Below are 22,880 nucleotides of genomic sequence, written 5' to 3'. Positions count from 1 at the left end.
TTGTTTGAAGCTCTTAATGAGACTTTCATAAAACTATATTCACAAAATCGAGTAAATACATATGCCTTCGATAAAAAAAGGGAGTTTCATTATTTTAGTAATTCAAAAATTTCCGCTGTCGTGCTTTTTGGCGTCTTGTGGAACTCCTGCCATCTCTGGTGGTAATGAAAATGGTGTATATGATGGAAGGTTATCATCGATAGGGGGCTCCGGGCCCTGAGAAACTGTCGCATTTCTTTGAGATCGAGGGATGATATCGATTGGTAAATCAAGGGCTTGAAATTTGGACATCTTCCCAGCACATTCAAATTGACCTGATACGCACAGGCGGTACATCCTACTGATATTGAATGTACCAAAAGAGACATCAATAGGTCGAAATACAAGAGGACCGAAAGTTTCGGTCAGATCAATCATTCCAGACATTGCCATATTGAGTGATGTTCTGGATAGGATTTCCATGCGCTCATCCACCTCACCGGACATCGATCCCATTAACGAAGGCCCACTTCGCGCATAGGTTCTACTCACCAAAGTGATATGTAGAGACTGCATCAAAATCACTGGAGGTGAGCTGACAGACGAGTCTTCCATGCGAGGGGCAACAGTCAGATTGCAGTGGAGTGGGGTTGACTGAGCTGCGCGAGTTGGATAAGAAAAGGATACGCTGAAGTTGAACCGTGGCAACTGTCTTGGAGAAAACCAAGACCGGAGTTTTTCTTGAACACCAAGGCTTCTCCCCTTGTATTCTTGAAGCAAATGCATACTTTGAATACTAAAGACATGTTCTTGCTGATGGTAAGACATGTGGCTGAAGTTTTCGACGTCAACCATATCCGCTTTATTTATCGGAGGTATGAATTGCAGGGCCAAAACTTCCGAAATGAATGGCGAAGGCTTTCCCATGAAACCTGAAGATGGTTTGAAGACTTGTGCATGGATATGATACCCAATTGAGCAGACCAGCCTCCGAAGACTATCACTAGTTTCGATAGAAAACGTTGGTGGGAGTGGATGGTTTGCATCGTTGCGAAATGGAGGAATCACCGGCCATTTCGATGGCTTGATTTCAGGTTGAACATGCGATGGAAAAGTTAGCTCAAACGGCCAAGAATATGACCCAATAGCCATTTGCTGTCCACCTTGATGAGCTAAAATACGATCCTTTTCGAAAAGCACACATTTGCTACGGTAGCCGACCGAAGGAGCCGCAGATCCTTTGGTCTTCTGTACTTTAGCTTCTGCTAGCCCCGAAAAGGTCAATTTCACCTCTTCAATCTCAATTGGTTTAAAGCATTGAAGATTCACACGACCACAAATTGTTTCATTTCCGGAATATTGAGTCAGTTGACTGTCCAGAGATATTGTAAGTGACATTGTGATGAGAGGCCACGGAACCAGAGAAGTTGATAGAGGACCTCAGTGTGTGAGATTCAAGTTGAACTCGGAGATATCATCTGAAAGAAATTGAGAATCTCAGGCTAGACTTCGGTACCTATAAATATCATGGTTGTTCAAGTTCTAGGTCAGATCTGTGAAAAAACTCAAATCTTCAAATGCTAATTATAGTCTTTCAAGTCCTCGGGAAGCCGGATGGAAACAAAAACTTAAACGAATACGCCAACATCGCCAGATCAAGACACGGGCCCCACTATTCCCATCATTTCCCCACTATTGCGCCTCCCATCGTTGCCGAGATCCACACTAGCGAGCGCTGAGCCATCGTTTTCTTCGTCTTTCAACTTCCTGCTACAAACTTCCCACCTATCACCGAGCCCCAGACATACCCCTAATCTCGGATAAGTCTCATTTAAATAGGGAGCCCCTTGATTGCTATGGAGCAAAAAGAAACCCCATAGTAACATTCTCTTCAGGAAGCCAGTCGAATAATTTTTATTGTAGTGGCTGTCCATATGTCCTAGGGAACTTGATAAAACTGAATCTAAAGACAATTCATGGCCAGGTCACGGTAGATGATAGAATCGTCCATGTGTTTGAGCCATTTACCTTATCGCCGGTTATGATCTTCCGAATATCTTGTCCCGCCTTAGCTCTTAATAGCGACATGGTGCTAAAAGTTTTCGATCAGCGCTTTGCTACCCAGCTTAGAGAAGACGAAAAAGTCCAACCTTACAAAATGGATATTGAATTTGATTATCATCGTTTTGTTCGCGATGGCGGTGCTGAGGCGTTTATTGACGGGCTTAATACTCATGATGAGATGGCTGAGGAAGATGAATCATGGAATACCCCCCAGGAAGAGGCATACCTTCATGATTGTCTCTTGGATCTCTACAAGACTGGAATCCAGGTGTACAATACGCTGAAGGACTTACAAGGGGAAGAAGTTCCAGGCCTATTGGCGGCTGTTTTGGTATCTGGCTTTGATCCAGATGTGCTAGAGCCAGTCACCCAAGGGTTTCCTGGGATTCTTCTACAGCATATCCAAGGATTTCTTTTGACTAATCTTGCTGATTATTCTCCGAGGGAAATCCGGCAATCTATATGTGATGATAGTGTTAGGATTCTCAATCTTATGGACGACCGGGGAATTCTCAACAAGGATGTTCAAACACGGAGTTTCATCGTTAGTCTGGATAATGCGCAGCGAAAACATTTTAAAGTGATCATGATCGACTTTGCACTCTGCAACTCCCGCGCAGATTATGAAGACGATCAGGAATGGAGTGAGTTTAAGGCAATACAGGAAGAACAAGAGGAGGCAATTGGACGGGTCATGCAAACGAGGCTGGAAGGCAGTTTTGTTTATCGCGAATCCTGCCGGTACAAGAAGCCGGCTAGTTATTATGAATGATTTAATGTTGAAAGAGGAGCGGTATACAAATGGCCATATACTCACATAATTGAAGATTCGAGTTCCGAAGGCCTTCATTCCCTTTGGATTCTTTCCCTTTCTTATAAAACTTCAATTTGGTTACGATACTTGGATCATCGTATGTCTGCGCTAACAATTTCTTTATTAGAGTCCAAATACCTATATATCTCAGGGTATATCGGCTATTCAGGCGTATTATTCGACGCATCGGAATTCCGAGATTACTTCATGGCTTCCAGTTGCCTCAAGTGCTTAAGTTGCTATGGCAAATACTATACAACATTACTCACTTCTTTCACAGCACGAGGATGAAAAGATGTTTATCTAGCTGACTTGGAAACTTTCAGATCACACATGGAAGGAAATATGTTACCCTTCAAGTTCAAGTTGAGCCTTTGAATTTCTCTCTTAATTTCTGACCTTTCTCTACTACTTTATACAGTGCATATATACATATGATGGTGATAGTAGCTCTTTTTCTTTCTTTATTAACCCTGACTATACGTTGATATTGAAACGGGCCATAGACACGCCCTTGGTAGTTTAATTAAGTAATGATTCTAGTTATGTATCCTCATCACATACTATACTGGTTGGCTTCAAGATTATACTCTAAAAGAACTTTTGTAAGGCAGAAGCGCAGTTGCAAGTACCTGGAGTTATCTCCTTTGTCGATTTGTATTGAAAGAGATGTATTCTTATAAGGAACTTCAATTATAGCTGTGATAGTGAAGGCCGAAGATGAAGTTTTTTGATAAACTTATTGGGATGAAAAGGACTCGGGGCTTTCAAGACTTGTGGGGGGCTTGGTTCTCATCATATTTCTCGCTACCTCTGTCATCTACTTCAAATGTGGCGTTGGGAAATTTCTGTAGGTTTTTGAAATTTTCCCTGTAGGACCGTGGCCTTTCGGCCGTGGGACAGAATTGTGGTTTCCTTCTTGTTACCTGGGTAGGTGCGAATTGTAGATCTTTTTGCCTGTCCCGTCCGTTTTTCTTTTTTGACTCTTTTTGGATTTCTTTTGGGGATTTTTTAGTATCTGGTAAGGCTAAGATAGATTTTCATGAAAATGAAGATGAAGATGCTTTGCTATGAAAAGCTCCGAAAACTTCATTTCACTAATTATTCGTAGAATCTACTAGTAGTCGCTACTAGCCTCAGGCTGGACATTCAGTAAGTATATCTGCTCTCCATCATCATCATCATCATCAGACACCCGTGGACGTTGATCGCGCACATCCTCCGTATTTTTCTGGTTCTAGAAAATAACACCGCAAGCTCCTCCTTGATTTCTAACGTAATGTCATACTCCGCCTCCCATTCTCCATATATCTGATGGAGCTCGACACTTGATTCTACTCATATTGGGGCCCAGCGGCGTATACCCCCTAAAGCGGTTAGACAGTGCCAAGCCTTACTAAACCCAAAGTAAACAGTCTAACCGAATAAGGGAAAGCGCTGCGCTCATCCCTGTAGATCGGCCAAACAATGCCTGGGATAAAGTATCCGATTCGTGAATGGGCGGCCGAGAGAGTATGTGATCATCATAAGTTTATAAATTTAGCAATACTACGTGTTGAAGGTTACTCTAATAAGTGGTTCATGTCAGATTTTCATTCACCGCTGGGGTCGCCAAGAAGTGAGAGCCGAAATGTAAGGTCCTATTGAGATTGTCCGATGCTCCACGTAAATGAACTGCCTAGACATAAATAGCCAACACTTCCCATCGATGAGACGCAGTATTACTAAAACCTCATCAAATTCATATTATACCTTCTCTATAATGAAGGTCATTAGTACTGTTGCGCTTCTGGCACCATTTTGGGCCCCTGCAGTTCACGCTGGTCTACCAGGTGCTTCCTACCCGCCTCCTCGAGATATCAGCAGCAACTCCAGCTCAGTCGCCGCTAGTTGGAAGAATGTCACCCAAACTCTGGAGCACACTTTGGCTGGCGCAGGGCTAGGCCCGGTAGCATCTTCCTTGCTAAAAAATTCCACATTCTCTATGGGCTTGTTTTCTTTGTACGACAAGGACGCCTCTTTCTTGCAGTACCACCACATATCTCCATCTACTCTCAATGGAACCTTCGGAACCGCACATGTCGACTCCGATACGATTTACCGCATTGCAAGTGTTTCAAAATTGATCACTACCTACGCTGGCATGGTCGAGTTAGAAGACAACGATTGGAACATTCCCTTGACAAAGATCTACCCGTCGCTTCAGAAATTCATCCAGACGACTACCTCAGATCTTGATGCAGTCAAAAACATTTCATGGGACAAAATAACTGTCGGAGACATTGCGGCTCATATTGGTGGTATCCCACGCCTGGGTCTACCAGTTTCCTCGGATATTGCCTTACTGGGGACTGCTGATCCCTCCACCTTGAAAACTTGGGGCCTGCCAACTCCTAACGTGACTGAGTTTATGGAGCAGTACCCCTGCCTCAAAAAATTACAACTTGGAACAGATACAGAGTGTGGTATACAAGACTATGTTCAGGGCATCGCTTCCAACCCACCGAGATATCTGCCTGGAAACAGTCCTCTCTACTCTGACAGTGGTTTCTTTCTCCTTGGGGGAGCGCTATCTAATATTACTGGTAAACCCATGGACGACTTGTACCAAGATGCTCTATTTAAACCCCTCGGCCTCAAGAATACTTTATCCAACCCGCCTACGAAGCCTGAGCTCCTGAATCGAACAGTGATTGCCTCGACACTTGAAACTGACTTGATCAACGTACCCATTACTACACCCTCTGGTGGTATCTACTCGACTATTAATGATTTGTCCAAAGTTGGAATCAGTATCCTGAACTCAACGCTTTTACCAGTCGATCGGACCAATCGCTGGCTTCAACCTGTTTCTTTTACGGGAGATCTCCACTACGCCCTAGGCCGACCATGGGAGATCTATCGATATGTCCACCTAGACAACAATGTGGTAACGAACATATACACCAAGCTAGGAGACTCCGGAAGCTATGCCAGCCTGCTAGTGGTCATCCCCGACTTTGATTTTGGCTTCACTATCCTGGGTGCTAGTTCGCTTGGGGTACAAACTCAAGCCATTCAGCTTATTGCAGATCAGCTCACGAACTCGATCATACCGGCATTAATGGACCAGGCTCGTCATGAGGCTTTCAAAAATCTGGCGGGTACCTACACACCCAAAGGAAAAGCACTGAATACTAGTGTGACATTGACTATTCCCTCGTCCGCAAAGTCGGCCCCTGGCCTCGTTATCTCAAAGTGGGTTAGCAACAGCACAGATGTTATCGATCAGTTGGCCAAGACCTTGGTGCATCTGGTTCCTCACATTCCACAGAGACCAGCAAATAGTAACATGGTCAGAATCGTCCCAACTATCCGAGACATTGCATCGTCGGGTCAGATTGCTTTTCAAATGGAGACAGTTGATCCCACGGGTCCTGTTTCAGGCCACATGTTCTCCGAGATGTACAATGTGGGCTCATGGGCCAGCACCATTGATCAGTTAACATACCATGACATTCCGATTAATGAGTTTGTGTTCTCTGTGAACAAGAATACAGGGAAAGCATTGTCCCTCTCCTTGCCCGCATATGAGATCGAGTTGGAAAGGAATTTAGAAGCATGAGGTTTTACGCGCAGGCGCTAGATCTTTGATTGTACAATCACCTATGCGCATTTCTCTACCCATCTTCGAGGGCTTAACATACACATACCCCTTCTTTTTACATAATATCGTTTCACTACTTAAAACTCTTTTATTCTAGAAACTCACATTGTTCAAATAATTTCCCCCATATTTCTCCCAGTCAAACTAAATATCTCGGTGATACTGTTCTTTCTCACAAATAAAATCTTAGTATGCGTTCAAAAAGCCTTGGAAGGAACATCAGACCGGTAAGGAGTATTCATTAACAATCTCTTCATATGCCGAAATCGATGATGAATTAGTATAAAATAGTAAAATATTTAGGTAGAGAGCAGAGGCAAGAATGAACCCGGGAGACTCTTGATATATAAGCCTGATAGATATAGTAATCAAGTTTATACCAAGCACAAGGCATCACTGACTGGCACAACATACTCTTCCCAGTCATTTAAAACGGGAATTGGCGATTGCTTTGGCTCGATGGGCTTTGATAAATTGAAGTCTCGCGCTTTCCAAACCTGCTCAACAACCACACGTATCCGAGAAATACCCGACACTGTACTCTTGACCATTTCTTCCAGTAATTCCAAAACAAGCCTTCTCCCGTCAGTCATTAATCCAGTTTGTGGATTTGAGAAAAGCTCAACACTAAGCGGGTCCAGTTCTACAGCAGCGACAAAAAGAGGCCAGATAACGTGGCATGCCGATTCCAAAGCATGCAGCCCAAAAACTTCACTCATAATTTCCCGTACATATGTCTTGATCGCAGGGTCTGATGGCTTTCCACCAAATAACGCACATTTTAGAAAGACGATACAAGTAATTCTCTTCAGCTCGGCAACCCGGTAAATCGTCTGATCTTCTTCTTGGTCATGAAGTTCTTGTTTCAAATGTTCGAGTTTGTTGTCCAATGCGGTGGCATTGATCTTAAAGTTCAATTGGTCCTCATTAGAGACTATGTGTTGTCGAGACCTACTGAGATCCATGGCTGAGAATAATATCGAGACGAGAGCTGGACTACAACCCATCCAAGAATTGATTGCGGTGTCATCTTCCTGCCAATAGCTTGAACCGAAAATATCTGCTTTTGCGCAAGCAGTCCGACCCATCACATCTTGGAAAGCAAAGAAAAGTTCCACAAAGTGAGATACATCATCTTGTTGCTTATTCCAATTCACCTCTGTCAAATATTGATGTCGCCTTCTAAATCGAATGATATCTTTCGCTCCTTGGAGATGAACAATCCACTGTTGATTACAGTGATCGACAATATCGAAAAGGCATAAGAACATCGCAATAACTAATATTTCGGGGTCGTTTGCCACGACTGCCTTTTTGTCAACATGGATTATTTTTCGAAAGTCTATTAGAACTCGAGACTTCAATCGCAGACTGATGGTGCTGTATTTGGAGTCATATTGAGACCAATGACAGGCGGCCAGCGCTTGGATCGCTCGTAATACTGTGGCCGGAGCTGCTAAGCAGTAGGGTAGAATGACCGACGCAAACGGGGACTGTGATAGAGAACTATGTGCCGTTCGAGGGCATATTTGATTTATATAGTAGTCGAACAGCATCCTATTCCCCACCTGATCTAGTGATGGAAATAGCGAGGGAGATGATGATAAATTCGGGATGAAAGCCTCATCAATGCTGACTGACCGACCAAGAAGGTGTGGCAACTTTGGAAATGGTCGCACCAGCTCGTGTGTTCCCTGCTCCCCAATGGCCAGTTTAGCGTCCAAAGCCGGCAGGAGACGTCGCTTGCCATGATCTTGTTCTTCTTCACAAAGTCGACGAATAAAAGGCGTATCATTGTTCACGAATGTCCATGGTTGAATGGCCGGAGTTCCAAGCCATATAGTCTCTTTAGGGAAGGTAGAACTTGATCCTGAAGGGGGTCGTAGGCTCTGTTCCTTTTTCGGGGGATTTTTACCTGAGAGACCGGATCTCCCAAAGGCAATTCCACGATCATGGTAGGTCGATTCCCATTTTAGTTGAAAAGGGCTTGAACAATGTAGATCCTTCTGCCAGCACCGAGTGCAAATTGGCTTTTGCTCGTCGCATTTAACCTTGCTTCGGCGGCAGTTTGTACACCCATGGCAAGAACGAGCGGATGACTTTCGAGTGAGCTTCTTTGCTTGTTTTTCCATTGCGGTCTGTTCCAGTTATGCGACCGGCGAATCTCAAAGTTGACGTTCTCCGGTCTCCTGTTCCTGGAACCCTCGAGTGTACTTGCTCTTCGACTTTATTACCCAATCCAGTAATTTTGCCGAGCTAAAAGCTCCCCGATCTGAGATTGTTGATTGGAGAAGATATGCGGAGGAATTGGAATGGCGTAATACGAACTCTGTGCATAGATGGGTATACAAAATGAATATATTATGGATACTGGGCAAGTAAAAGAGCAAACAGAAAAAAAAAATAGAGAGGAAATGGAACCAGGCACTGCCACTGATGTCAGCAATTGAGAGTTGGCAGGTGGATGCGACGACTAAGTTTGTGTAGAGTGGGTCTACAGTCCGACCGAGTAATTGTGCTAGCCCGGTAAAAGCCCCATTGGTGTCTTATTTACCCCGCTTGGCTGCATGGATCCATGCACCTCTCGATGTACAGTATCAGTGGTGACGGTCTTTTGCAAGGTTGACATGCTAAGCGGGTCGATTCGACACTATTCACTCGAAAGAAGGATCTTGATAAATGAGAACGCGGCTGGAAATCTCCACAATCTTCCAAGGGTGTTTATAAATATCCCTAGCAGGCAGTCTCTTTCGTACATACATCTCGTACTCTTGGTCCTCCATCTTTTTACAATTTTCTTTTTACCTTCAAGCTCTAGGTGCATCGTCTTTGCTAAATCATGGCCTATAACCTTCGTTGGGGAATTCTCGGTAGGTTTGATCAGATCATGTAAATTACTTGGACCGAATTGTTCGTTCTGACTCAGATATTCATTAGCTACAGGAGGAATAGCAGAAAGTGAGAGGTCAAATTTGCCTTTGTCGCCTATTTAAAGCTAATCTGGTCAATCAAACATTGAAGCCTTCGTGAGAGATCTGTTGTTGGCACCGAGTGAAAGAGGAGTTACGGATGTCGCCCACACCGTTGTCGCTGTCGCTTCTTCTTCTTCCAAATCTTCAGCCGATTCGTTTGTTCAAAGATTACAAATTCCTGGACCGTGTGCGACATATGGATCTTACAAGGAGGCCGTCAATGACCACAATGTTCAAGCGATATACGTGGCTAGTCCACATTCGCACCATTTTCAACACGCGATGCTAGCGCTGGAAGCTGGAAAGCATGTCCTATGTGAGAAGGCCTTCACTGTGAATGCAGCCCAAGCAAAGATCCTTTGTGAAACTGCCCAAAAGAAAGGCCTTTTCCTTATGGAAGCTGTCTGGACTCGGTACTTTCCTCTCAGCATCCAAGTCCGACACCTGGTGCAGTCTGGAGCGGTTGGAGAGGTTCTGCGTGTGGTCTCTGACTTGAGCATTGGAGAAGAGCCCGAGACTGCTTGGAGCAACAGCCATCGCATGATCAATAAGGATCTGGCAGGTGGCGCATTACTTGACCGTAAGTGCGGTCCCCTTGACATTTAACGTATCAGCAACTAATTTTATAATAGTGGGCGTATATGCGCTGACTTGGGTCTTCCAAATTCTTTACCACACCTTGCCTCCCGCTCAGCGTAAAGCACCATCCCAAATCACATCTCACATGTCCAAGTACACTGCGACTGGGTCAGATGAAGAGGCCACTATGATTTTGACATTTCCGACTACAACGCCATCCGCACTCCCCAATCGCACCTCACATGCCGTGGCAATGACAGCCTTCCGAGTAGCCACGGACCCAGATAATCGTGGATCCGCTGGTCCGTCAATCCAAATCCAGGGAACCGAGGGACATATTCTGATCTTTGGACCTGCCTTTCGCCCGGAGCGATACCGAGTGGTGCTGAAGAGTGAGCCAAACGAGACAGCGACTGTCCGAGATATTCATGTGCCTGTCCCTGGAAATGCACGTGGAATGTTCTGGGAGGCTGATGAAGTCGCTCGTTGTGTGCGTGATGGCAAACTTGAGAGCGAAACCCTTCCTTGGAAAGAGAGTATTCTCATCATGGAAGTGATGGATAAAGTGCGTCAACAAGGAGAATTGGTTTACCCGGATAACATAGAATCGACCATTCATCCGCTTGATCTTTGATATGTCACCGTACAATCGTTGTGAAATGAGATCACTTGACCACCGTGTGGCCTATCCTTGCTGTACGCTGAGAATATACCAGGTTTTAGTTCAGGACAAATTCTTCTAATCATCTGTTTTGCCCTTCTTATTCATACACAATCTTCGATATATACTTTAAAACCTTCAATTGTTTCCCATTGAAAAGTAGCAGGTTCAATTCAGTATATCAAAGGCCATGTACCTCGAAGGCGGCTCATACGCGACTTTGCATTCTATCCACTTTGTCGTCAGGGTTTCTTGATAATGTGCTTCAATCTTCATCATAGTGTGACGATCTGGTTTTGAGCATAGCAATGGGGTAGTCTTCTCTACAGTTTACTGGCTTTTTAAATGTTGGGGAGTGTGTAAAAAACTCACTTTGGCCGGGTAGAAGGTCGCCGCGCACTTGATCTGCCCATTTCGTAGGTGCCGGCAGCGAGGCGGGGTAAATGTAAACATCGCTAGGGAATACAGAGGAAAATGAAAAATAATGTGCGAAAAACGTCAAACAGCCAGAAGATTGTTCATGCCCGTTCTATTCATGTTTTCTCTGCTCAAACAAGGCCTCTCAGCTATAAATATGCCCTTACTCCGAGCCTATACCGGATCAATTCACTGTGGTAACTTGGCAAAGTGCTTGTTCCATATCCAACCTAAATTGTGAGTAGGATCATCTAAGTTGTTGGCAAGCCAAAGTTCGCCTTTTTCGCCGACTATTTCAAAAATCTCCCCCGCGGCATAGGTCAGCCACGGGTATCCTGCCTCTTTTCTAAAATAATCGATATTAAACTCAAACACGCTGGCAGCAAGAAAGAGAACGTTCGGGCGAGCACCTGCTAGACCAGTACCTGCCAGCTCGGTCTCTACAGGACTCGCCGCCCGGGGCAGATTTAGATCTTGACGCTTAGATGGGTCGGGTCTTGTTGAATCCCTCCAAGCCGATAATTCCAGCGGCGCATCAGGCTCAGTGTCTATTATGCTGGAGTCATTCTCACCGAAAATTTGTGGTGGTGGTTGTGGTGGCGGTGGTGGTTGCTGACTACCGGTTGAGGTACTGGGACGGTGGGTGAATAGGGTGTTTTCAAGCAATGAACCGTTGCAAATTCCAAGTTTCAGTATTTGAGTCTCTACCAAACGGAAATCTGCGGCCCAGTCATCCAAAATATCTTGGGTATTGTCTGAGAAGCTATCAATGAGCGGCCCGAGCTTCTTTTGCACCAGGTAGAACCAGGCCTTTTCTATTTGAACCAAGTTGTGTAGGCATGTGTGTGCTAATCTCGCAGTGAGAGTATAGAGCTTGGGAAGCTCACTCTTGAGGGTCTCGTTCAATGCTATGAATATCTGTGCGTTTTCCGTCGTCTTCTTCCCTGACCTCTCACCGCGCTCTTTCGCAGCCATGAAAGTAGAGTAATCTGATAGAGAATTGTCTCGAGATGTCATGGGATTCTTTGGTCCGGCATACAGCTTGAGGAGCTGAACAAGTGGGTCCATAACACATCGTTGAACTATATCCAACTATTGATTCCGTCAGTTGCTGTAATTCCGACGTTGCGAAAATGAAAAGAGTGACTTACATGCGCCGACCCCTCAGCCGACTTGATATCTTGAATACTAGTCTTCAGTACTCTCCACTTGCCCTCCAGTTCACTCCAAGAGCTGGGAAATGCATTAACTTGAACAAGTTCATCAAATCTATCAATAACATCCATGAAATTATTGATCTGCTGTGTAAAATTAGACATATAATTCTCCATGTCTCGTATTACGACTTGTAGCTGGAACATATTATCATCATAGCTCTGAGAAAGAGCGGCATATTCTTTATCCGAATCTGGATCAGAGATTGTGCTTGTTTTTCTGCTCCGCCAATCCAGGGCCCTCAAAATCCGAGTCTGTCTACTTCGGTTTTCTCTGGAAAACTTCCGTATCAGGGTCTGTTGCTTCATAGCTTCATTCACAGTAACATTGATGTGGGTGACCTTTTTGAGTGCAGCATCAAGAGATTGCCAATCTGGATGATCAGTTGGCGTGAAAGAAAGGAGAGTTTCGAAAATTCGAGGATAGTTCAACATGCGGTGAATCGGCCTAGCTAGTAATGTGTGAAGATCACCTGCGGTCGTCAGATCAGACGCCCCTTTTAGGCACTCCTGGAGCCAAATAGCCACTTTGGGAGTCTTCTCAAGATCCCGAAGTCTTTTATCAGCTAAGTCGTGCTTCATCAAATATTTCATATAGACCTCTTGCATACGAGTGCTGTGCGCCATAAAAGCCTGTCCGGCAGATGTAGAGTGAATATCATTGGCCTGTAGATAGACTACCGCTGGGCTGGCTGAATGCTCGTCATTGATGAACGGTGTGTGACTTCTTTCTGACTGGCGATTTGACCGGTGTTGTGATCGAGGCATAATATAGACGCCTTTTGTAGCTTGTCTAAGGTGGACTTGGAAGTCCAGAGAGAGTTGAGTAACTTCATCTGAGTTTCGAAAGATAATTCTGATGTCATCTGCGGAAATAACAGCGCAGGAACCCGATGTCCCTTTGTACACATCATCAAGTACTTTCATGTCATTTCCAAACAAATACTCGGAATCCACAAGCTCTTTTATGGTATTGTAGTATATAGAAAGATCATGCAGCGTTTTGCCCTTGTCCTCAATCGAGGATTGCGGCTGGGCTAAAGGCTCTACGGCGCTCACGGTGACATTTTGATCCTGAGGCGCATTTGAAGGCCTTCCGAGAACATCATCCCAGTGGATGGGTTCTGAATCTGGGACATTCTCTGTTAAATGGGCCCCGGTGTCAATATCAGCATTTTCGTAGGGCTGAGGTGACAAGTTCCGGTCTATATCAGACATCTCCTGATCGAGACCCCTCGGCTCTGAACTGAACCAGGAAGCTTGAGAGCCTATCTCTGATGATCCACACTGGCTTCCGGGTTGTTCTTCCGCTGTGCCGTCTATAGATATCAAGCGCAGGGTAAGAAGCATGATGATCTGAAGATGAGCAGCCACATGACTTCCTATAAATCTGGTCTCGATCCGGTTCTTCGAGACTGTGTTATCCCTGGTTTCCGGATTCTCGATCGACATATTCCTCTCATCAACATTGGCGTTGGTATGATCGTCCCTCTCAGTGTAACCCGTATCTGTCTTTAATCTTTTGAAGTGACTGTCGTCGGGCCTAGCCGCGTTATGATCCATATGTTGATTGCTTGAGGGGGTGCTTTCCTGGTTTGCTTGAGGAGCTTGCCCATCACCAATTGAGAAGCAACAGAGGGGGCACGTCTCTTGTGGCCGTGGAGCTCGGAATAGACTCTGACGAACAATGGCCTTCAGTTGCTGGTCTTCAAAAATGCCTGTGTGGCAGCCTTCCAAGTGCGCTGAGAGATCCTCAGGGCTACTAAACGAAACATCCACCTTGGTACATAGAGGGCAAACCCAAGATGCCGGTGCATATACCTCCCGGTGCCAGTTGCCGCCGTGAATGGTTCCCATGTGCTGGAGCCATTGCCATGAAGACGCGAATCGGGGCATGGACTCGGCGCATTTTTCAGAGAGACAGATATAGGGCTTGAAGTCTTCATTTATATGCTCTCTAATACATTTAGTTAGTGCAGCTTGGGTGAGTCATTTGAATAGAGCAAATTTCTCACTGCCACTTCGGTTTATCATCGCGAAAATCTGTTGTAAGAGGGCCAAAACACCACTCACAGATAATGCTTGTTTTGGATGGGCGAGGATACTCTGCCTGATTTACCAAAATCGAAACTGGTTTTGTATTTTCCGTGGGACTCATCAATGTTCGTAGTCGTTTATGTAACTCCTTACTGTCCACAGATGTGGGCTCGGATTCTGGAACACTATGAACAGGCAGAGACAGAGGAGCTTGGGCTATTCTATTATTCAAACCGTCGCCAACACGAAGTGCTTTCAAATCGACTTCCATGATTGCTGAGCCGTCGGGGGTACCTGTAGTCTCATCTGGAATGCGCATTAGAGGTTTTTGGGACCGCGGGACATGTCGAGTAATTTGTAGTCGCTTCTGACGGCTTTTGCGATGAAGAAATAGGGCGTATGACTCTGCCATGGATCGCGTGAGCAGCTCGATGAGACCATTGGTGGCGTCCGGGAAAAGTTTTTGTACTAATGCATTCGCTAATTGCTCAAAGGAAGTCATATCAAACTCCGCGGCAAACTCTCGCGCCTTGAAAATCTGATTAGTTACTGAAGACTGTCGAATGGCAGTCCCGAGCTGGTTCAATCGTTCCAAGGCACCTGAAATACCATCTAGACTCTTGGTATTCACTGTAGCAGATTGTGGTGTTCTGACGTCTCTCTCACAAGAATCAATATTAACATGTTTAGACAAGTCATCGTCTTCGAATACTGTTCCGATGGCCATCAGCTTTGGGTATATATCAGCGGCCCGGGTGGAAGAGGGGTACTGCACAGTAGCTCAAATTCTTCTGCATAATATCCAGTAAACGAAGAACTTGGTCCTGTATCTCAACATGACGCCGCAGCCTTCGGTCTAGGCAGACGTTTGCCTCGGCAAAAACCCCTAGGAACGCTGCCCAGGCCGAAAACCGCTGATAGACGTCCGATAGCAGCTTTGCGGCATTTGGGTCATCGTCATTGCTGAGCCGTGAAATTTGCGTTGCATAGAGGGCTTCGCATTCCGTGGCGAGCTCAAAGATCGGTTCCTGATACTCGACGTCTTCCATGGTCCTATGAATAAGTTCCAGGGATGTTTGTTGGGCTCCAAGCGATGCCCCGCAGCAACAGGACCCAGGGTAGGGGCTGGACGTTGGATATTTACGCCAATATCGGTTATCAGATATCAGAAAGCCAAAAAAGGAATGGTATAACCGTAGAAGTAGGATCGAAGAAAATCAGAGGAGTTTTAGATTTAGTTGCACTAATCACCTATGAGCGGATAAAATGGTTGCCAAACCCCGCCCAAGACCATGATCACCCACTCGGACCTGCTTGGGAGAGACTTGGTCAGCAGAGCTGTAAGCGCCTGGGTTTTTGTCTGCTATTAATTTATCACACATGCGTCCACGTCGCTTTTTGATGCTTGCCTTCTTTCTGTCCACAGTCGATTTCAACCTTTCAGCTGCCAAGGCGTAAAAGGCTGCAAGACATCGATGGCTCATTGTGAGCCTTCCTCTCCAATCCTGCTTAAAGCCATCCTCCTTCAACCTTCTCTGGAGAAAAAGTCACACAATCGATGCTTCCAATCAGGAAAATAGGCTGGACCAGCCTTCAAGCTCTCCGATCGCACCTGGCTGGTAAGCTCATCAGATTTAAGAGAAATGAAAATGCCGTCGGAGGAAACCCCACGCGACAGGTGCAGAACGATGCCGCTTTCTTCGAAGCGGACCTACGTTACATCTTCACGATGATACCTACGGTTGCAGATGTCCCGTACAATGAGCACAAAGAGGACAGTGAGCTGAATAAAATATTGCATGATCTCCTCACTGCTCTGGATGGCATGGTTAATCGCTGTGTAATCGACTCCTTCGACGCGCCGAGGACAGAAGAATCCAAGCTCCAATCGCACGATACAACGCTTCTTAATTACTACCCACAATTATACACGATGCTCACCATTTTGGAGGCTTCCGCGGGCCAATTCAACTTGACAACTGGTCAAGGCTCACCGCTCTTCGTACTACCTGAAGGCCAACTCGGAATATTGCCTTGAATTATATCGCCGACATGAAAGAGGTCTTGGAGCGGTTTGCAAATGGTGCACGGAAGCAACAATATCCTCACTCGAGGCAACTACCACCAACATCCATTTTTGCTACGAAGCCCTCACCGGGCGAACATGGAGTGCCTCGAAAACATGCAGGTCTCGTTGTTAACACTCTTTTTAGAGATATCCGACGGCGCAATTGTGGAAAGTCTCACGAGATCAAGTTGAAGGTTTCGGAGGATTGGCAAACTAGCTCCGATGAGACTACGCTGGATATGTTTCTCTCCTGTTGTTTGGAACAAGGATGCTGGCATCAAACTAAATGTGGTACTTGTCAGTAAGTTTTCAAATTAATTGCCTCATTTCTCTCTTAACAGTGGACCAGAGACGTTATTAGCGAGAGGCGAAAGGATGGCATATGTGCAGCAATCCAAAGGTCCAAGGCGCAGGGTAGAGCTATATATCTATCCGTTGACAGGCAAGGATTATTTGATATTTCCGATACAATGCCCCCAGTGCCTTCAACTTCCATACAAACGACCTCAGAAACGCTCGAGGAATTGCTCAATCAAAAGGCACTCACCCGAATAACCACTAGCGACTATAAAGCTAGAACGGCAGTTAAGAAGTTGAGCTCTCGCGAAAAATCGATCCTGGCTCTTGGTCTTGCAAAATGCCTATTGGAGTTCTTTGACGATGATATGGAACTGGCTTCCCATAGCTGGAAACCAGAAAGCATATATTTTCTCAAGTCTGCCCAATCCCAGCATCAAGACCGTACCCTGTATATCTCACTCAGGCCAAGCGCCCAGAGAGGTGGATTTCCCGAACGACTGGGTGCATTCGGGCTTGGAGATCCCGTCCTCCTTTCATTTGCCAAACTCTTACTCGAGATCGATACTGGCGAAAGGATAACCAAGGAGATCCATCCCGATAACGCCGCGAATCTACCTGTATGGGCCTGGATGTGCGGTTTTGTTGCCAAAGTCGAGAAGAATGAAGCAAGTAATTATCTTCGAGCTGTGCAGGGTTGTTTGTACTTACACGTCGCTCTACGAAGAGCACAGGATCAGTCAGATGAGTCAAATGGTGGCAGTATCATGAGACAGACAATTTATGAGGAGATAGTTCGGAATTTGGAGATCATGGCTGACCCTCAGAGTTCGAAACGTAAGCGACGGGATTCTGTGTCCGAGCTTCCCTTGTCCAAGAAGCTTTCAATCGCCACACCGGCATCAAATACAGGCACGCAGCTTAGGGTGTCACACCCTCCAAATGTCCAACTAATTAGACCAACGTGTAGAGATGACTTCGAAGTTGCAATCGTATGTGCTTTGTCACTGGAATTTGATGCCGTCTCTGCCGTTGTTGATGATTTCTGGAATTTTGATTATGGAAAAGTTCATGGAGATGAGAATATGTATATCAACGCACGCATCGGGAAGATCAACGTCGTTCTCCTTCTTCTCTCCAATATGGGGAAAGCCAGTGCTGCCAGCACGTGCGCCAACCTTCGATCAAGCTATCCAGGAGTAAACCTTGTCTTGATGAGTGGCATCTGTGGAGGGGTGCCTCTTACCGGAGATGGCGAAGAAATCCTCCTGGGAGACGTTGTTATCAGCAGGCACATTGTACAATACGATCTTGGCCGGCAGAATCCTGACGGATTTGAAACGAAAGATACGGTGAATGACAGGTTTGGGAGGCCACCCAAGAATGTGCGGAACCTCCTTGCACTGGTTGAGACAAGTATGGGACGTGAGAGGCTGGAGGGTTTGACCTCTACCTACCTTCAGGATATCCAAGCAAAAGCTGCTCAAAAAGTTCGAGGGCCTAAATACCGGTACCCAGGAGCCTCGCAAGACCAGCTCTTTAAGCCTGGGTACCACCACCGACACCGTTATTCTTCTCATTCAACCACTGTGAAAGCGCACAAGGCCTCAATCTGCACCTACATTGACTCCCACCATGCATCATGTGATGACATTGGCTGCGATAGTAAGCAGCTTGTTTTGCGGGATCGTGTCAAGTCAAAGAGGCAGCAAGTAGAAGCTGGACGTGTGAAGGAGGCCCAGGCTCCATTCATATTTGTTGGCACAATCGGATCTGGAGATACTGTGATGAAGTCGGGAGAGGAGCGGGACAGGGTCGCCAGTGTGCATAATCTCCTTGCTTTCGAGATGGAAGGTGCCGGGGTATGGGACGAAATGCCCTGCATCATTATTAAAGGTGTCTGTGACTATGCAGATAGCCATAAGAACAAAGATTGGCAGCATTTTGCAGCAGCAACAGCAGCATCTGCTACCAAGGCACTGTTCAGCTGGTATATTCAACGGGATAAACGTCCCGGGCTGTCTCTGCCTCCCTTAGCCCTAGGTGATTTTTTGGTAAGGCCAGTCATATAGTTCAGCGACAAGCCTCGCGTCCCCATTGAGATCATTGCAAAATCATACCATGCTCATCGCCCAGGTTTTCCGTTATAAATCATGATTTCAAGCTGACTACGTATGGATATATAGCGTCCCTTGTGCTTGTAAAAAGGCTTCACGATGATGTTGACTATATGATCCAATATTAAAATTCTAGTCGTACTATGTAGTGCATTGATTACCTAGTACTACATATGTCTTCAATTTAGATAAACAGTTTATCCATACTGATAGTAGTATTCCAAGAACCTGCAATCGTGGGATCCTGGAATCACTTTTCCGGGGAAAGTCCGGATATATCGTACCCAGCCCTATGCGAGAATTGGCCATGGCAGAGGAAGAGGAGCTCAGATCAAAGGAGAGTAAAGAGGGGACAAAGAGTCAAGTAATGAGGAAGCTTGACAGTATATAGTGGATACCGGGTTTCCGAGCAAAAGCTCAATTTTCATAGCAATAATCCCTTAGAGGTCTAGATCACCTCCAATTACTAATCCAAATCTTGCAACTGTCTTTCCTTTTTCCATTGCTTCAAGTCAAATGTGCCCTCTTGTAATTCATCCTGCCGTCTATTCCACGCAAAAGTAATGCCCTTGATAGTTTCTTTGATGCTACCGTCGTCATTAAGCACTTATATCAAGCAAGATAGACGCCGATATTTGTCCGTCTCATAAGCGGCGAGTCGATCAAGTTGCGTCGGCGACAAAGGCCCGCATACCGTGCCATCGACAAAATGGAATGTCTGGTCCTCAATAAAAGTAGGGTAGGGCCCCCAAAGCTTGGTCTGATAGCCTCTAACTCTAGCGCGACGCATAATAGGGGGTGACCTAGATGAATTCAAGACCTGTGAGAGTGTCTGTGGATCCATCAATGACCCGTAGAAAAAGCATTGTTCGTCTCGGATAGGGTCTTGAGGCCAGCCATCTTCACAAGAGGTGCCAGATATGATCGAGTGCGGCATTATTTCCTCGTCTGTCATATTAGAGGCAATGGCGCGAAAGAATTTGCGGGCCATCGGGGATGGACGAGGTATATTGCGCATTGTGCGGATGATATTCCTTTGTACCGAAGATCAAGCAATGAAGTGAAACTGAAAACGTTAGACCGTTTCTGAAACCAGGCTTCACAATATAGCATCCCTTTGTAAAGGCGTATGGGGAATAGAGAAGAGAAAGAGGAAACGTTATCTAGAGAGCTTACATCGGATAGTTACATCATGTTTACAACTAGACGGGCCCCAATTAGACACATATATTATGCAATATTATCACATGACTTCACATCGCTTTCGGCCAGAAATGGACTCGGTATCGGACCGAGTTATTCAGACAGTAATTAGAGCCCCGGTCCGAGAGCTATACTAATAGCCTAAAAAGTGATGCAACTCTAAACGATGGCACTCGTGACGATGAATATCACCACCGGATTAAGCGGGGTAAGGCGCAGCAAGAGCAGGGGAAACTTTGTCGAGAGACAACTCAGCCTGTTCAGGCGACTGCAGGAAAGTTGAGTGAAGCGACAAGCGATTCAGATGAAGGGGCTGAAGGGACTGGAGATTACGGCGGCAAGACTAGCAAGAATAAATAAATAAGAATAGATTAACACGTCCCTGGTCTCTTGGCTTCGTGCGAGGTCACTAGTAAGTAATACTTTAGGGCATTGGTACGGAGTATTGTTAGATGCATTGAATTTTCATTCCGATCTACAGAAATGATCCGCAATCTAATCAGATTTTGACTGGGCAGTTTCACTACCAATTCAGAGTAAGGGTTCGGTGAAGCATCTCTATGTAATATTTGGGAGCCAAATTAAAATTAAGCTATAGTTAAGATAAAAATATCAAAGAGTTCACATCGAACTTTAGCCCCTAGAGCTTGTCAAAGACCTCAATAGCAGCCTTCGCGGTCGAGGCGGCACTGGCAGGGTTCTGGCCAGTGACAAGGCGCCCATCCACAACGTGGTAGTCATCCCAGATACCATCAGAACGCTCGTCTTATGAGAAGGTCAGCAAGAATACGAGTGATAAGAGCTTTGGAACTTACATGTGGCACCCAAGCGAGTTGCGACCTCATCCATCATCTCGGATCCCCATCCGCGCAGTTCGGGCATGATTTTCATGGTGTATTCCGCCTCAGTTGTGAACCCGGTAACCTTCTTTCCTTTGACTATTGGCTCTCCAGTCGCACGGTCAAGGATATCCGAGAAGATAGCACCACCATGACAGACAGATGCTACCACACCGCCATTAGCCCAAACCTGCTCTGCGATTTCTTGAAGGGCCTTTGCCTTAGGGTAATCGATCAAGGCTGCGTGTCCTGCAGATGCGAAGAAGAGCCCGTATTGGGAGCCGTCAAGCTCAGAAGCCTTCGGCATGTTGTCAAGCTTCTTGCGGAAATCGCTGTTGGTGTCATTCCACATATCGAGATCAGCGCCATTCAGGAAGTCTGGCTGTTGAGAGAGCCAGTCTGGGGTGTAAGTGCCTGTCTCTGAAGCGAGATCAACCTCGAATCCAGCTGCAACGAGTGCTTTGAATGGGTGCAGAGCTTCAGTGATAAATAGGCCAGTTGTCTCCTTGCCATTGAAAAGCGAGGCACTGGCAGAAGTGACGGCGATGAGAGCTTTGCGGGCAGGCATTGTTGATGAGTTTTTCGAGTGGAAGTTGTTTTTTGAGGTACTGAGAATGTTGGTTTAGAAAGAATTGGAACTGATGTTTCCGAGTGAATTCTGTATTGATTGTTGATGTCTCTTTTTCGAAGGACGGTTGTCTACTATTTATGCACAAGAGGTCAAATCGCAGTTTCGGGGCTTCTGCATAGAGTGTGCGTATTTCATCCAATGCCATGCCCCGAGCCATACCTGATGGGAAGAGACTCCGGATGGGCGGAGGATCGAGTTTGCATAAGCTGATGCGATTCTATGGTCTATCGGAGTCGCGGAGTCACGGAATTGCGGAATCGCGGGGGGGCGGAGCGGGTCTAACACTAACCCGAAATGCTTCATCAGAAATCACTGTGACAACCATTGACAAATTACCGTTGTTCGGGATATTATTCGCCATCAAATAGAAGTACGTCAGAATGTAGTTGATCCTTCGATTAAGCAATGAAGCGGAGCCAAGGGTGGATCAACGGGGTTATAGGAACGGGCAAATCAGACAGGAATACCCTCTAACCTGAAGTTGAGGTGGATTAAGAAGATATCCGAGCTGGCCAGGCTGCTTGATCTTGATCGTAGTGGTAATCAAGAACCCAAATGGGGAAATCAAGTGAGCAGCGCAAATACGCAGTGCAGCATTGATTTTTGGAGTACCATTTTATCACCCGACACTCGCTGAAATTTCGACTCGGCTTTTTCGTCCTGTTCCTTTAGCTCGGTCTCATTTCTGACATGTAATTAATCACAGTCACTCAGTAGTTGCCATTCTACCAGAGCGGACTCTGTAAGCATAAGGCCCTAGGCCCCGGGGGCTTTTAGACTCCAAATTCATACAGTCCTAATGTTAGCGTCATCCTGCGAGAGGAATAAGAGCTAGCATGGATTAGAAAAGACCAATAAAAATTTCAATGACATGGTGGTGAGAAAGTCCGCAACAGCTTACACTCCCCTCTTTTTCCCCTAGAAGGATACGACCCAGTTGCCATCGTATCATCACAAAACGAAAACGTCCTTGCTTGCTCAAATGGCTGATCTGTGATTGAAAACAAAAAACTCAGGGGGGATGGGAGGCTTGGCACTGCCTTACATATTCCACCGCTTCCGACTTTATTCACATTCCCACCCAGGGACCAGATTCATTTATTATCTCCTAGATGCTCCTTAGTCACTTGGCTCTCAAAGAGGGAAGCTGATATGATAATTATTGGACAGGAAGGGGAGATTCTGACATGGGGTCGCCACCGTGGTCATGCTCCTTTGGTAGAGCATGTTTGGTTATTTTCATGTTGGCCACCGTGTAGCAGTAGCGAATCCCTGATAGTGGGGTGCAGGCTTTGCCCTGGTTTGTTCATTTTTTCATGGAAGCTTCTCTATCATGTAGGCT

At 45.9% G+C, this 22,880-nt stretch overlaps 11 protein-coding genes across 11 annotated transcripts; 5 read left to right on the top strand and 6 right to left on the bottom strand.

The window, feature by feature from the left end:
* Positions 1–102: 102 nt before the first annotated feature.
* Positions 103–1,377, bottom strand: N7478_005365 (uncharacterized protein; the record flags this gene model as incomplete). The annotated part of the gene is made up of 1 exon (XM_056921579.1): positions 103–1,377. The coding sequence occupies one exon, from the start codon at positions 1,375–1,377 to the stop codon at positions 103–105; it is 1,275 nt and encodes a 424-aa protein (XP_056779616.1).
* Positions 1,378–2,065: 688 nt separating this feature from the next.
* On the top strand, positions 2,066–2,815 carry N7478_005364 (uncharacterized protein; the record flags this gene model as incomplete). The annotated part of the gene is made up of 1 exon (XM_056921578.1): positions 2,066–2,815. One exon carries the CDS (start codon positions 2,066–2,068, stop codon positions 2,813–2,815), a length of 750 nt encoding a protein of 249 aa, XP_056779615.1.
* Positions 2,816–4,619: 1,804 nt separating this feature from the next.
* On the top strand, positions 4,620–6,461 carry N7478_005363 (serine hydrolase domain-containing protein; the record flags this gene model as incomplete). The annotated part of the gene is made up of 1 exon (XM_056921577.1): positions 4,620–6,461. The coding sequence occupies one exon, from the start codon at positions 4,620–4,622 to the stop codon at positions 6,459–6,461; it is 1,842 nt and encodes a 613-aa protein (XP_056779614.1).
* Positions 6,462–6,877: 416 nt separating this feature from the next.
* N7478_005362 (Zn(II)2Cys6 transcription factor) lies at positions 6,878–8,635 on the bottom strand (the record flags this gene model as incomplete). Its single annotated transcript, XM_056921576.1, has 1 exon — positions 6,878–8,635. The coding sequence occupies one exon, from the start codon at positions 8,633–8,635 to the stop codon at positions 6,878–6,880; it is 1,758 nt and encodes a 585-aa protein (XP_056779613.1).
* A 707-nt stretch (positions 8,636–9,342) lies between these two features.
* N7478_005361 (Gfo/Idh/MocA family protein) lies at positions 9,343–10,688 on the top strand (the record flags this gene model as incomplete). The annotated part of the gene is made up of 3 exons (XM_056921575.1): positions 9,343–9,392; positions 9,535–10,055; positions 10,108–10,688. 3 exons carry the CDS (start codon positions 9,343–9,345, stop codon positions 10,686–10,688), a joined length of 1,152 nt encoding a protein of 383 aa, XP_056779612.1.
* A 633-nt stretch (positions 10,689–11,321) lies between these two features.
* N7478_005360 (uncharacterized protein) lies at positions 11,322–14,242 on the bottom strand (the record flags this gene model as incomplete). The annotated part of the gene is made up of 3 exons (XM_056921574.1): positions 11,322–12,121; positions 12,172–12,214; positions 12,284–14,242. 3 exons carry the CDS (start codon positions 14,240–14,242, stop codon positions 11,322–11,324), a joined length of 2,802 nt encoding a protein of 933 aa, XP_056779611.1.
* A 115-nt stretch (positions 14,243–14,357) lies between these two features.
* N7478_005359 (uncharacterized protein) lies at positions 14,358–15,110 on the bottom strand (the record flags this gene model as incomplete). The annotated part of the gene is made up of 1 exon (XM_056921573.1): positions 14,358–15,110. The coding sequence occupies one exon, from the start codon at positions 15,108–15,110 to the stop codon at positions 14,358–14,360; it is 753 nt and encodes a 250-aa protein (XP_056779610.1).
* Positions 15,111–15,126: 16 nt separating this feature from the next.
* Positions 15,127–15,432, bottom strand: N7478_005358 (uncharacterized protein; the record flags this gene model as incomplete). The annotated part of the gene is made up of 1 exon (XM_056921572.1): positions 15,127–15,432. One exon carries the CDS (start codon positions 15,430–15,432, stop codon positions 15,127–15,129), a length of 306 nt encoding a protein of 101 aa, XP_056779609.1.
* A 509-nt stretch (positions 15,433–15,941) lies between these two features.
* On the top strand, positions 15,942–16,421 carry N7478_005357 (uncharacterized protein; the record flags this gene model as incomplete). Its single annotated transcript, XM_056921571.1, has 1 exon — positions 15,942–16,421. The coding sequence occupies one exon, from the start codon at positions 15,942–15,944 to the stop codon at positions 16,419–16,421; it is 480 nt and encodes a 159-aa protein (XP_056779608.1).
* Positions 16,422–16,921: 500 nt separating this feature from the next.
* N7478_005356 (uncharacterized protein) lies at positions 16,922–18,820 on the top strand (the record flags this gene model as incomplete). Its single annotated transcript, XM_056921570.1, has 1 exon — positions 16,922–18,820. One exon carries the CDS (start codon positions 16,922–16,924, stop codon positions 18,818–18,820), a length of 1,899 nt encoding a protein of 632 aa, XP_056779607.1.
* Positions 18,821–20,708: 1,888 nt separating this feature from the next.
* On the bottom strand, positions 20,709–21,475 carry N7478_005355 (class I glutamine amidotransferase-like protein; the record flags this gene model as incomplete). The annotated part of the gene is made up of 2 exons (XM_056921569.1): positions 20,709–20,833; positions 20,884–21,475. The coding sequence occupies 2 exons, from the start codon at positions 21,473–21,475 to the stop codon at positions 20,709–20,711; spliced, it is 717 nt and encodes a 238-aa protein (XP_056779606.1).
* Between the last annotated feature and the right edge of the window lie 1,405 nt (positions 21,476–22,880).

Source organism: Penicillium angulare, assembly GCF_028827245.1.
Source record: "Penicillium angulare strain IBT 27051 chromosome Unknown utg000004l_segment0_segment0, whole genome shotgun sequence".
Lineage (NCBI taxonomy): Eukaryota > Fungi > Ascomycota > Eurotiomycetes > Eurotiales > Aspergillaceae > Penicillium > Penicillium angulare.
Note: the sequence above shows the minus strand (reverse complement) of the source record. Positions and strands in the feature narration are given on the sequence as shown.